The sequence below is a fragment of the Platichthys flesus genome, chromosome 5 (assembly GCF_949316205.1).
Source record: "Platichthys flesus chromosome 5, fPlaFle2.1, whole genome shotgun sequence".
Classification (NCBI taxonomy): Eukaryota; Metazoa; Chordata; class Actinopteri; order Pleuronectiformes; family Pleuronectidae; genus Platichthys; species Platichthys flesus.
This window is the reverse complement of record NC_084949.1, coordinates 5,735,495-5,749,288: the sequence shown is the minus strand read 5'-3', so window position 1 is coordinate 5,749,288 and position 13,794 is coordinate 5,735,495. Positions and strand designations below refer to the sequence as shown.

Below are 13,794 nucleotides of genomic sequence, written 5' to 3'. Positions count from 1 at the left end.
GCAAGTTAGCTAGCTCTGTAGTAAAATAGCCAACATTGAGGCTAAACCGTCGTAGATGGAAAAGGACACTTACCAGTATTTTCCTGTCGCAGTAGATTTGGGCTTTACACTTTAATTCAAGCGACATTGAGCTAAACCTGTGAAATAACGTCAGAGGCTCTGGATGCTAACCACCTCCCTCTCACCTGAGAGTGACCGAGGCAATGACTGACAGCGCCATCTGCTGGGCGGGTCACCCATCACGAAGCCGTGAGCTCAACAAAAAAAACAAAGGCTACGAGAAATCATTTTCTTTTTTATTAAAAACAGTATTGCTAGTTACATAATTCATTCATAAATGAGAATGTGCAACTTTTAAGAGCCAAGGCAAAGAGATTAAGGTGTAGTCCAGAATCAGATTTTGTATTTATCCATTAGTGTTCCAGTATGTGATGACTATTGGAGGATTTTGTTTAGCTAACGTAATCTGCATTTAAGACATTAACTCAGAGTTTTCAATCTAAACATAAAAACTGATTGCATATGCGTTCACCCAGAGCACCCGAAACAATTAAACCCAAATCAGAATATCAAAAAAAAAGTATATAAAATCATTAAAATTAACAAATATTCTCTTGTATATATAGTTTTAATGTGCTTTTATTTTTTTCTCCATTTTATCAGATAGCAAATTCTGGTCTATGCCTCCTTACACAGATTTTCTACCACAAACCCTCACGCTCCTCTTGTCTTTTAGTCGGCCTGCTCTCAAAAGCAACGTGTTACTTTGAGAAAATAAGGGTTCCTCTGTAGTGTTTCAGTTGGCATGGACAACTCAGAAAAGGTTCAAATAAAACATAAGGGGGGGGGGGGGGGGACCACACATAAGCCACCCCAGTGCTTCTTTAAATCTACCACTCAGTAAGTATCTACATCTCACTCTGCACTAGGAATATGCATTTGTCTACAGAACGAGCACTGGAACAAAAGCAGACAGTGCTGTCATCTCCCATGTACTGGTCTGAAGCTGAGAAGTTGTGAAGCAGTCAATGATACAGAACTCAAGAGTTTTATACATCGTTAAAAAAAAAAAAGAATCAACTCTTACATACATACAAGTTCACATCTTCCATCATCTTGCAGAATAGAAAACTGCTGAGTTCCATATACAGTATTATTCCAATTAGTAACCTGCTGAGAAAAAGACTCTTTGATTGGTCACCAATGTCATGTTGAGCACACCCATCAGACATATCCTGAATGAGCGAGGCACTCCAGTTAGCCCACTGTTCGAGACCATCTTGTATGTACACATTCATAAAGATTATGGACAATGAGATGGACCCCATGAATCCCGTGATATCGCCCAGAGAATTACAAAGAGGCTTACATGTTACACAAAGATAGAAACATAGTACAGACATATTGTCTATTCCTCCGCTCCATTTTCTGTCCCCTTTATATCTACAGATCACAATCAAATACAGAACTATGCAGCATTCGCATGCACCTAGGGGATGGTCGGTCACTGACGAACACTGCGTACAAAACAAAACAACTGACATTTCAATGTAGCTGCTGTTAAAAAGAGTGTGAATGTGTGTGTGAAGTTCTTGCATTAAATATTGGCAGTCGCAGCAGTAGCAGTGTCATTTGGCACATGTACATTACTGTGGTACAGAGCAAAGCAAAAAGATTAGCAACCACTACCAAAACAGAAGCAGAAGGTTTACACATATCTGATTACTTGACAAACAGTGGTTCTCAGTGGTAGGAAGTTTTTTTTAGTCATATTTAACAATCAGAAAAAAAGAAACATTCCCTCAGTTTGATCAAAACAGAGTGTAATAGCCATTTATGTTTCACCAAAAAGTGTCCTGTTCTGATCGCCGGGTCATTTTAATGCGTTTAATAAGTCTAAGCTCCGACCTCATGGAGATACAAAAGTCCCAAGTTGACGCCCGATGAGCGTTAGTGTTGTACAAGTCGTAGTGTAGTCGTGAAGTGATGTAGTGTTTTTGACACAGTATCTGATCGAGTGGTAGGCATCTTTTCTTATTTTGGGAGTTTAGGGTCGCGCAGAGCTTAAAGTGGTCATAGTGTCACATCCGCTAGTCCACAGGGAGTGTATCTCCCCTCAGTTTTCCATGTGGTTTCATTAGTGTGTCAGTTACAGGGGTGGAATGTAACAAAGAGGAAGAGAGGAAGAGAGAGAGAGAGAGAGAGAGAGAGAGAGAGAGAGAGAGAGAGAGAGAGAGAGAGAGAGAGAGAGAGAGAGAGAGAGAGAGAGAGAGAGATGGGCTGCAAAAAGAGTGAGGAGGGACAGAAGAGTTGAGTGTTAATCCCGTCGGCAGCGTGGTGATCCCCATTGTCAGTTCAGCAAGGGCAGTAGGTGGGAGGAGGCTGTCGTCTTGTGATGCACACAATCAGTTTTTCTGCAAGAGAAGAAGAGGCCACCAGTGAGGGCATTGATCATGCGCAGTGGCTAACGTGAGGCCCTCAAGTGTGAAGACTCACGTTTGAAAATTAAGATTCACAGGAAAAGTACGGTACATAACCTTAGCTGCAGGCAGCAATGTTACAACACTTCAGACAAAAATTACACAAACTGTGCAGTGAGAAACAAAAAACACATCTGAGGAGAACCTAAATAAAGTTCTCTGACAATTGTCACCAGAAGGGGGAGCAAAAACCATACATTCAAATACAGTATTATGGAAGCTCACTGAAAACACAGTCACAGTTGTACTACACAACACAAGATATCAGGCCATACAGTGAGCTGAGAGCAGCAGCCGGGGGGACACACATACCATGCGCTGACATGCAGTGTGACAGAGGGTGTAGCCTAACCATCGTAAGAATCCATTAGAGGCAAAGAGGCCTGCCTCTCCCCATACATCCCTCCCTGAGAGAGGGAAAGAGAGAGAGAAAGGAGGAGTGTGTGATAGATTCAGACAGAAAGAGGAGGAGAGATAGAAACAAGGCACGAAGCGATGAGGGGGTGAGTAAAGGAGGAGGGTTAAGTGGGAACGACGTGAATAATAAGAGGAAAAGAAACAGGAGAAGATGGATGGAGAAAAAAGTGGAGGGAAATAAGGCATTGAATGACAAAGGGGTTAGAGAGGTTTGTTAAATGTTGACATGTTTCAGGGGGAAAATATAACACCAGTGAGAAATTATGTGCAATTCACATCAACCACAGTGCTTTAATGAGAAATGAATTGTGTATGTGAGTTCTGTGTGTGTGTGTGTGTGTATGTGTGTTTGAGCATGTTCATTCATATCATTCTGTTTTTCAGCTTAAAGGGATATTTCACAGAAAAATGAAAATTCACTTGGATGACACCACAGGAGAAGTATGGAGGCATGTTAGGTTTTTCTGTTGTTTTATTACTTCTTAAGAAGTGGTCAACATTTACTCCAATTGTAGTGCATTTTGCTGCAACTCCAAACGTGCTTTGTGGACTCAACACTTCACCCGCCCCTCCCTCGGCATAGTGGTGAGTAGATAATGAGTGAATTTTTTTTTTTTTGGCAAACTATCCCTTTAAGTCGGAGTTACTGTAATAGCGGCGTCATAGTCATCACCAAAGTGACACAACCTAAATTGTGCGATACCTTAATCACTGTAATAAATTAATAAGGTCACATGTCCAAACTTTGTTATGTAAACGTTGTCAATGTTTTGTGATAGCGAAATGTGGAAATACCAGCAACCTTCACTACCACTTAAAAAAGCCATGTCCATACATGAGGTGGCAACAGCATTTTTCCTCCTGACAGCTTCTTCTCTACAGACTACACTAAGTTCTGCAATGAAAAAAAAGTCTGCTCTCATCTGCTCTCACAATCATGTGTTGCAGGTGAAGTGTAGGTCATATGTAATAGAGCTTATGTTAGAATTAAAGGATGTTAGTTAAATATCCTTTAAGGTGCAGTCATGCAGGTTATGTATGTAGGAGGGGTGTTGTGTGTGCACATGTGGCCAGTGCTTACCTGTACTACATCTTTGTCAGCAGGATCGAGTGTATTATCTAGAGTGTTCCTTCTCCCTCTCTGGTCCAGAGTGGAGTAGGCATCTTCAAGGAGAAAAATATGTTAACCTAGAGATCAACATTTGTGTTGGTATGTCTTGCCAGTGTCTGTGCCATGTTTCCCACACAGCCGATCGGAGCCGATAAAATTCACATTGTAGACAAAAGCCAGATGATTTTAATCTCGATCCCCAAATCCCTAACCGAGGTATGTGTGTTAGTGTGTGTGTTCTCTGTTTTCACACTCGCCTGGTCCCAAGTCATTCATTGGAATCATATCCCGGTCCCCTTTGCCGCCTGTGTATCAAAGACACAAACACACTGAGCATCAATAGCACTGTTTCTCTGCAAAGTTAAATGTTTCTGTACCCTCAGAGAGCCAGAGAATCTCCAACTAAATACAGAAGTCTAATTCAAGCCAGCTACTATTTGCAAATATATAGTTAAATTTAGGAAACTTCTAAGTCGGTGTCAAAAAGCATAAAGGTCTTAGACACATATAACAGACATTTAAACAAAGTGTGGTGATGGATCACTCTAATGGGGGTTATCTAAAATATACCACTGTGGTCCTTAAATGTCTTGCATGCTACGCAGGTTAAGAAAAATTCATAGTTAATTCTTTGAAATCTGCAAATAGCCTATATAGGGACAAGCTGCTAGTAAATCAGACAAATCTTAGTTTGGACTGAAATATCCCAAATCTTAATCAATTCATCATTATTCAGATAACAGACACCAAATACTTAATTTAAAATATATGAACATCACAGTCATTTCATTTTAAAGGAGTAGCAATAGTCAGCTTAGTATATATTGCAGGTATTAGTCTTAATAAAGCTTTGATTTCAATGAACAGAAAAATAGGAAATACTTAAAGCTGCTTTTCAAACAAAACTTTAGAGAAGATCTATGGTAAGAGGAACCTTTGCTTCACTACATCGGCAACGAGCCATTCACTCCCTCACCTTTGTCTATGAGTGGCAGTGTACCGTCCTCATATCCTCCATTGGCCCTGCTGTTGTTGCTGGAAGGGTTCAGGTTGACCATGAAGTCCGTCTTCTTCCAGCCGTCCTTCTCCAAAGTACGCCGCAGCTCCTTGTAGCCCCACACTGTCTGCAGCACCAGGCCGGCGCCACGCACCTCCCGCTCTGAACGGTTGCTGTTGGACAAGACAGCGAAGACACGGAATTTAAAAAAAAGATATTCCAATGAGCGGAAGAAATTAAAAACTGTGAAACAGAGAACTGTCTTACCCGTCCTTGTTAATGAGAACCAGTCTCTCTATGCCCTGTGAGGCCCTGAGGATCTTGGCTGCTTCCAGACTGGAGCCCAGCACCTCATGAAGTGTGCTCAGTACCGACACCACCGTCTCTTCTGACAGCGCTCGCACCGGCTGACTCTGACCCCCACCGGGCAGGTTGGCAACAAGGTGAGGCACTGCATGTTTTCCTAACAACACACGAGAGGTTAAAGTATTTCAGTATTATTCTGGTTAATACTGGTACATGAATCTTACTGGTATTCCATGTTTAAGTGTGAGCTCTTACGTACTGCAACTGAGACACACAGAAAGCACTCACCTAGTAGATCTCTATTACGTGAATCAATAGCCATGTTGCGGAGAGCTCCGGACATGGCTCGGACTACGCGGTCGTTCCCGTGTGCCAGCAGCTCGGTCATCATGGGTAGACCCTTCTCCTGGCGCAGCAAGGCACGGATGTATCGCCCATACTAAACAAAAACAAACATATATTTTGGTTTAATTAAGGGGCCCCTTTATAAGGGTGTGACTGACTGATGACCTGCCCTGGGTGAACACAACCTAAGGTATCATGCATGCTGATATTATTCTCCAGGACGTATTATCTGCTTGATGACGTGCTGAACCTTAGGGTGCCTCCCTGCCTCTATTCCAACGGCTTCACCACTGTTCACCCCTTATAGGTAAAACACACATTTGCACTCAAGAGTTTTTCTTCCCTCAGCAAACAGATATATAACTATGGAAAGAAGTGCACAAAGCACCATCTTTGACTAAATTTGCAATAATAACTTTAAAATTAAACAGCACATTTACAGCAGTTTGTAGATGATCATATCAAAAGAAACCTGAATGTTTACACAGTAATCATAAATCATACTTGAGGTTGGCAAGTATTAAGTAATATTTCAAACTCGTTTTCCTGGATTATTGAGTCTCTAATTGTCACTAATTGTATGCAGTATATTTAACCACTAAAAGAGTATTTATGACTTACCACTTACCTGCCTTTACAATATTCTAAAGATTTGTATTATTAATTGTTTCCTCGAAAAAAAACATGTGTATGTTCAAGGTCAAAAGTAGAAGCAGCATCATGTGTAAATGCTGCTTATGCATGACTTTCTCAAAATTACATGATGTTGTTTAAGCTCTGGCTGTTTTCGGAGTACACAGCCAGAGTTGTGCATTGTAACTCATGTTTGCTCTAATTCCCTCAATCTGGGACAATAGTTACTTAGCACAGGGAGTAATGGTGCTCTGAAAAATAAAATAAAGATAGTTGTTCTTACAGTCCAGCGGCCGGCACACAGGTTCTGAACAGCTCCAGCCGATGCTTCCAGCACAGTGGGGTTCTTAGACTCCTTTAGCAGAGAGGTATAGATGCGGACCACCTCTGGCTGGTACAACAGCTCGTAGCCTACAGGAAACGAGGGAGGGTGCGTGGGGAACAGGTGGAGAGGGCGGGGAAGTGTGGAGAGTTAAGAAATAAGGTGATTGGTAAAACATAAGCAGAAGAAACAGAGGAGAAGACAAGAGTAGAAGAGAGACAGAAGGAACATATGGGTTATTAGCACCTGCTTATTTATTTTCCCTGGTACAATATATACAGTATTTGTGTTGACGGATCCAGTGTTTACCTTTAGCTGGTGCAGTCCTCTTTGGAATGTCTATCACATCTGCAGCCGCATCCTCATCTTTCCTACCTGGAAGCAAACAGCAAAATTACAGTCCTAAAAATACGTATGATAGATTTATTTTCTATCTACTGTCAGTCTACATCTATACTACAACGTTTTCCTTTGAAATCAGTTTTAACCCTGTCTAAATTTAAATGCAGGATTTAACTGCACAACAGCTGTACTTGATTGTTGTGGTTAGATGTATATTGTCAGAGTAAAATAGAAACCGACAAACGAGTGATGATGGTAATGATCTGAATATTTCAATATAATTCTCTCGCAGTGAAAAGAAGGGTGCATGTTAGTACCAACCTGTTAGCTACAGCTACTCTACTACTGCTATTACTACAACAAAAGCAGGCAGCGGAAGCACAGTGCTGTCAAACAGAGGTAAGGAGCTTACCTTTGGAAAACCACTCATCTGTAGCCCAGCGGAAAAACACGAGAGAAACATGGAGAGGAGAGAAGACAGAAAAAAGAAAGGGATGAAGAGGGACAGGATGGCAAAACAGGAGGAAGACAGAGCATTAAGATGAGAGCAAAGCAGCCATAACTGAGGCACCCAGTCAACACCAGATTACATTACACTGCTACCACCACACACAGTCAATTAGGTGACATGCCCAGTGTGAAGGTGTCAAAGCAAAAAAGTGTTCATGTAATTTCATGTTACACATCGTAAACACTCTGGACACTCAGTTTGAGGCAAAACGGGTTCCTTTTGTTTTCTAGGAACAAAATGCAAAACATTGGTCCCTAGAAAATTGTGATTAAAATAATTTCATAAACTACAACACTAATTGGTTAATAAATAAAGATGGATGGATAATGAAAACAAACTAATTTCACACTGCCTCATTTTATCTAAATAAAACAACATATAAAAACAAAGACACCCAGAAGGGAGGAGACAGTATCTGAATTATTATTAATATCAATGTTGAGAGATGGTCTTTGTCACTGTAAAATCATTTTATAATTAATACTGAAATAACCACAAAGCAGCAGAGAGTGGCTGTGTAGTTGAGAAAAAAGTAATCAATACTCTCAGTGAAACACAGAGTGTGAGAGGGCATGAGCCTCCTCTCAGTCGGGGAAATTGTTCACATTCCTGTGCAAGCAAATGGTTTTGTTTGTGCCAGTGTGTTTTTGTGTGTGTGTGTGCGTGTGTGAGTATTAGACGAGTAAGACAGAGTTGACAACAGTGACATCACAGTTATCTTGATTCTTTCTCCTACTGACTAAACAAATACTGCACATTTGTCTCCCTCTCTTACCTTTGCCCTTGCGTGAGCTGAAGCAGCCGCCCTTCTGGCCGGAGGGGGCCGGGCCCTGGTTGATGGGCGCGGCCTCCTGGTAGCGCTCACAGCCAGGGATTTCACGGTGAACCTGATAGGACAAGTTCCTCAGCAGACACATGCTGTTCTCTATCAACTGGGGGGTGGAAAAGGGGATGATAGAGGAAAAGAATGAAGAATCAATATTGTATAGTTACTAATATTAATAGAAACTTATCCTTCAAAGTTTCTCATTAATACACCAAGTCACCTACTGGAAGTGGAACATATACACTGAATCTTAATTCAATTATTCTTTTAAAAATACCTCATCTTAATAGTCTGTATTGCTTCAAAAAATCTATTTAATTGATAACTAGGGGGAAAATGCTTCAATTTTTAAATGTTAAATAAATCCACAAACCTTATTGTCAACATCTTTACAATCGATCTGGGATTGGACGATGTACATAAGCGAATCGACCAATCCTGTGCATTCCCTCAGCTTCCTCCTCGCCTCACTTCGCTCCGAACTCACGTTTCTTCAGACAAGCGGAAAGTTGAGAGGATGAGAAAGAAGAATGTAAAACAAAATAGGGATTAGCTGCTGGAGAAATAAACAAGTCACTACAAAAGGAATTCCTGCACACAATGCTTGAACACTCACCCAAAGATCTGTTTGAATGAAACTCTTGTTAAAAACTTCTGCTTTACAAAGAGTTCGGTTCAAGTTACGGCTCGAGACCAATTTCTTTCCTCGTTCTGTGATTGAGTCCCATTTAAAAGCTCTAACAACAGTGGATAGATGGATAATTGATACCATTTATTTCTTCATTCACTGATACAGAACGGACGTAAAGAAAAGGACCATAGAAGGAGGAAACTCAAGACATCTAGCCTTGGTCTTTTGTGCTGGCCTGTTTTTCCTGGTGACAGACGCGCCCTCTTACACAATAAAAGGACGCATTCCCCTCCACAGAAGGGGGCACTCATTTCACTTCACTGCAACATTTCTGATAGTAAATACAAACTAAATCAGATCAGTACAGCAGCACAGGAGAGGTGCCATAGTCCACCACATTAACTATATTTCTCTGATTCTACTGTCAGGTGAAGTCACTGTCAGTGAATCCTGTCTGCACACAGGAAGAGAAAGAAAGTATGCACTTCAATGAGGTAGGATTAATCAGTGTTAGATCTTCTACCTCTAGATTAACCTTTGAGTCGACACAATAACAGAGCAGCTGTTCACGGACACACGAGCACCAAATAATCCCGCCTCTGTCTGCCAACTGCTCATCCCCTGATCAACATTGGTCAGCCATGTGTGAGGACAGAGGGAGCTACTTATCATAGGTGTGAAAAGTCCTTTTTAGAGGGCTGATCACAAGTGAACAGCTCTACGTACATTTGTTAACACCTGTCATTATTAGTCAGAACGGGTTCCAAGTCTCCCATCTACTGCTTTAAACGACTTTATATACAAAATAAAATTCAATTTACCTAAATCCTACTGGAATCATCTTTCAATACAATACTGTCAACTGTGGATTTAAACAAGTTTTCCTTTTGATATGCCACCTATCAGATCACACACCAGTTACCTCTCCTCTCTCTTCGTTTAAGCAAGTTTAAAAAAAACTAGTGCAGTTTAACGCGTTATTAACGGTGTTAACGCGAGATTCGCCTCCAGTCTGACCTGCTCTCGCTTTTTGTTTTAATATTTCGCCAACTAAAATATATATTTTTAAGATACTAAGCTGCAGCTATATGTTTTTATTTATTTCAAAATAGGGTACTTCTTATTTCATACATTTTCCACAATTATGGGGAGGACTCAAATAGCCCTACACAGTTCTTTTGTTAATTTGTTTCAAAGTAGGCCAACACTTGCCTGTGTATTTTGTTTATTTGTTTATTTGTTATTTTGTTGCTTGTCTGTTTGAGAGGCCTGACTGCTATGTTCACAGCAAACTTGAAAAAAAGAAAATATTAAGCCAAGGTTTAACTGCACTATAGGCTGAGTCCTTGTTTACCTGAAATGTGCACTTTATAATTTAAATTTGTACCGCCCTGTTTGGCAATGTTGTTTTTCAATAAAATAAAATATTTGCATAAAGCAAGCCAATCCACTTTCCATGTTGATAGAGCATTAAAACCCCCAAAAAATTATGGAGAAAAAATTAATGAAGGGACATTAAGAATAGATACAAATTTGCAATTAATCGCGATTAATTTTGAGTTAACTATGACATAAATGCGATTAATCGCGATTAAATATTTTATTCGTTTGAAAGCACTAAAAAAAACTACTGTTTAACTTAAAACTATCCATTCATATGATCATGATTCATGTTACATGGGGAGATATGTGATGCTTACAGACATCAGCAATTATGTTGAATATGTGCAAACGAAAAAAGTGGTTAGAAAAAGCAAGTACCACTGAACCACAAGCACCTGAGTGAAAGTATAATATACAAAGTAACGTCTGAATGCTTATGAGTCAAGATCAACCTACTGTTGGTGCATTCCCAGTTATAATCTGTAGAATTTTTCTGACAATGCAGATTTAGTTATACTGTGTAGCGAACGATACTGCCCAGGCCTGTTCTGCAAATACCAAAGTTTTCAAATGATCAAGATTACCAAGTTATTCACACATACTTCTCTACAGCCACAAGTGAACGCTGTAATTAACCGTGTGGCCGAGGGGAATGCACAGATAACAGACCTGGAGGCTGGAACATACTGTTTACACTGATCAAGTCAATGCCCCACTGTCCTCTGCTTACCCCCTCCCTGTAAACTCTTCCAATCGTCCACATCACTGGGACGGTTTGGTCCCAGAATTCCTTCTTCAATAAATAACTGACATTTAGCCCACGAGTATTTCAATGGGTTAGGGTTTCATAGAGCACTGATTCCACAACAGAATTTTGAAAGTGACATACTTGCTCATTGGCTTTTTTCTTTCAACTCAGAAAGTGTATTTTACTGAAGTTATTTTATAGATATGATACAGTCCTTATTCCCATTAATTATCTAGAATGTGGCGGGCCTGCCATATTCTTTTCCACATGCTCACTCCTGCTGTCATGTCATCACAAACTACCACATGCTTACACCAGGGTCAATAATGTGTTTACCATCCATGCAGACAGTCAGACCTCATAGTCTCATTCTCACTGTGGCATCTAATGCAGTTTTTTCTTTCACTCTTTCAATGCCCAGCAATTAAAACATTAAGGTGAAATGTTTATATAGTGTTAGGGACAGTTTACTTTGACAGAGAAAAACACATTGGCATTGGTCATCTCACTGTTTCCACACGTTGCACAAAAGGCTTCAGATGAAATTGATAAAGATATTCCATTAAAACCACTCCATTATCTGTTTCCTTCTCTTCTGCACGGCCAGCTCTTCATCGCCTCCTTCCTCCCTTATACATCCCGCAGCTCCATCCATCTGTTAAGCTGGCATCTGTCCCCTTTCCTCTCCTGTCTTCACCAGCACTGCCTACTTCTCTCTCTCTTTCTATAATCCCATAGCTCTAATCTGCCTTCTGACACCACCTGTACCTACATCCCTCCTTCTCTCCCTCCCTACCTCAGGCAGCCGGCTGTGTTGGTGAGGGCTGTCTCCCACTCGAGGTGTCGGGGCTTGCAGTTCTCCTCGCCGCCTCCTGCTCCGTTTCTCCCTTTCTCCCATCCCGAGTGGGGAACCATCACCTCGTCGGAGAGGGCGTGCAGTGCATGGTCTACAATTTCCATTTTCACAGAGTCATGAGACGACAGGTTCCACAGCGTTCCTGGGAAAAATACAGAATTCTAAGTATGCAAAACGCTGTTTAGTTATGCAGCATTCTTGCAGCACCAACTGTCACTTAACAAATCTACCTTTAGAAAACATAAGCTTAAGGATGGTTGCATCTTGTGATTTGTGTGTAAACCAGTCTGCATAGAGGGAGTCCATTAATTATCTTATGAGCTTAGTGACACAGAGACTTCTAAGTTACAGCAGTTGGACAAATTAGTTATCCTATTGGGGCTCTTTCATTTCCTATTTTGGATTTGCGTACAAAAATTATTAAAAACAAGCTGTTATTTATTTTTGGTATAAGATCAAATTTTGGATTCTAAAGACTCCAAATGGTGACATTGACATTAGACATGCAAACAAATCCACCATCAGAGCTGAAGGAATGATAAGGAAACAAGCAGGAAATTAATAGTTGACTATAAACTATGCGTTTTCAAATGCTGCCAACCTGTGATTGTGTCAGTGAGGTCCTGGTCATGGGTCTTCCTCAGCAGCCTGGTAAGCGCAGGAACTCCGTCACAGTTCTTCATGGCGATCTTGTTTTCTTGATCTTTGCCATAAGAGATGTTCTTTAAGGCTCCACTGGCTGCGTAGTGAACCTGGAACAGTAACGAAGTAACAGTTAAATGAGCAATTTAACATCATGGATAATCACTTGGAGAGCACTTATAACTCACGGGCTGCACATTATATTGAAAATCTGCAATATATGGTGTTTTATGCGCTAAGCCTAAGCAGTCTGCATTCCAATATATTTGTCCGATCCGATGGATCCCTGCTGCTCTAGATGATATATTAATGACCTTAAGATCATTGACGTTTTGTTTCGTCCGTGAATCATTGTCGGAGGAGAAAAAAAACCTGAGACAACAGATATGACGGAGCTGCTAAAAGCTGTAAAAAAAATAACTTCAGGGTCCAAACATGTATGAAAAGACCCCAAATTAAAAGTTCATGTGATATTAAAAAACCTTATTGTATATCACTTGATTTCCTAATAGTTTGCAGCCCTATATAACACATACATTGATTTGGCATTGTTGGCATGCCCTTGAAACTGCTATATATATATTATGTGGGTCTTGGCATGATATACGATGCAATTATACCCTATAACAGGGATTTAGGTGGCCACATTTCTTCACTGTAAACCAATGTTACCTTACATTAAAGCCATGGTTGGTAGTCCTGGAAAGTTGGAAATAGCAGGAAACACTTTGAAAAAAACCAGCTACATCCCACCCCGTACTATCAGCCCTCTCGTCAAAGCTACACCCCAAAACACATGAACGTGCACTTTCTGAAAACAGCTAGAAGAGGAATTTTCAATGACTTGCTCACTAACTTATTGCTATCGGGTCCGTGTCAGTGAAATATAGGTGTTTTCAGACATACACCAAACTCGAGAGCAAAGGGTTTTGATGATGTTCCTTATACGCAACAGACATGAAAAGAACATCAAGTGGATGCATGCGCAGTCTGACCCATTTCCACAGTCAGCAAATCATTCGACACAAACCAGACTTCAGACTAGTTTTTGTCCGAAGAGCATGAAATGTGAAATTAAGAGGCTTCTTTGCTCTGACGGTGGAATGCATGATGTGGTTTGTCTGGTAATTTCCATTCAAACATCAGCAAAAAGTTACCACAACCCTAACCCTAAATGAAAGGGACCCATAAAAAATGTTTAAAAAAAAAACACAGAATGTTTTGGTCGAAACCATATATAGCAA

At 40.6% G+C, this 13,794-nt stretch overlaps 1 protein-coding gene across 6 annotated transcripts in view; it reads right to left on the bottom strand.

Annotated features, from left to right (window-relative positions):
- Window positions 1-275: 275 nt before the first annotated feature.
- ctnnd1 (catenin (cadherin-associated protein), delta 1) overlaps window positions 276-13,794 on the bottom strand; it is a 28,433-nt gene continuing 14,914 nt past the window's right edge. For 3 of the 6 annotated variants that reach the window (XM_062387249.1, XM_062387254.1, XM_062387255.1), the window contains 14 exons: window positions 12,510-12,660; window positions 11,849-12,050; window positions 8,664-8,781; window positions 8,240-8,396; window positions 7,366-7,383; window positions 6,921-6,986; window positions 6,573-6,700; window positions 5,600-5,750; window positions 5,273-5,468; window positions 4,985-5,178; window positions 4,266-4,313; window positions 3,979-4,061; window positions 2,833-2,887; window positions 276-2,414 (listed from right to left, as the gene is read on the bottom strand). In XM_062387249.1, coding sequence (XP_062243233.1) covers window positions 2,356-2,414; window positions 2,833-2,887; window positions 3,979-4,061; window positions 4,266-4,313; window positions 4,985-5,178; window positions 5,273-5,468; window positions 5,600-5,750; window positions 6,573-6,700; window positions 6,921-6,986; window positions 7,366-7,383; window positions 8,240-8,396; window positions 8,664-8,781; window positions 11,849-12,050; window positions 12,510-12,660 — 1,626 coding nt within the window. In that variant the 3' untranslated portion in view covers window positions 276-2,355. Of the gene's footprint in view, window positions 2,415-2,792; window positions 2,888-3,978; window positions 4,062-4,265; window positions 4,314-4,984; window positions 5,179-5,272; window positions 5,469-5,599; window positions 5,751-6,572; window positions 6,701-6,920; window positions 6,987-7,365; window positions 7,384-8,239; window positions 8,397-8,663; window positions 8,782-11,848; window positions 12,051-12,509; window positions 12,661-13,794 lie in introns of all 6 variants that reach the window. The other 3 variants (XM_062387252.1, XM_062387253.1, XM_062387250.1) reach the window with 3 other exon arrangements.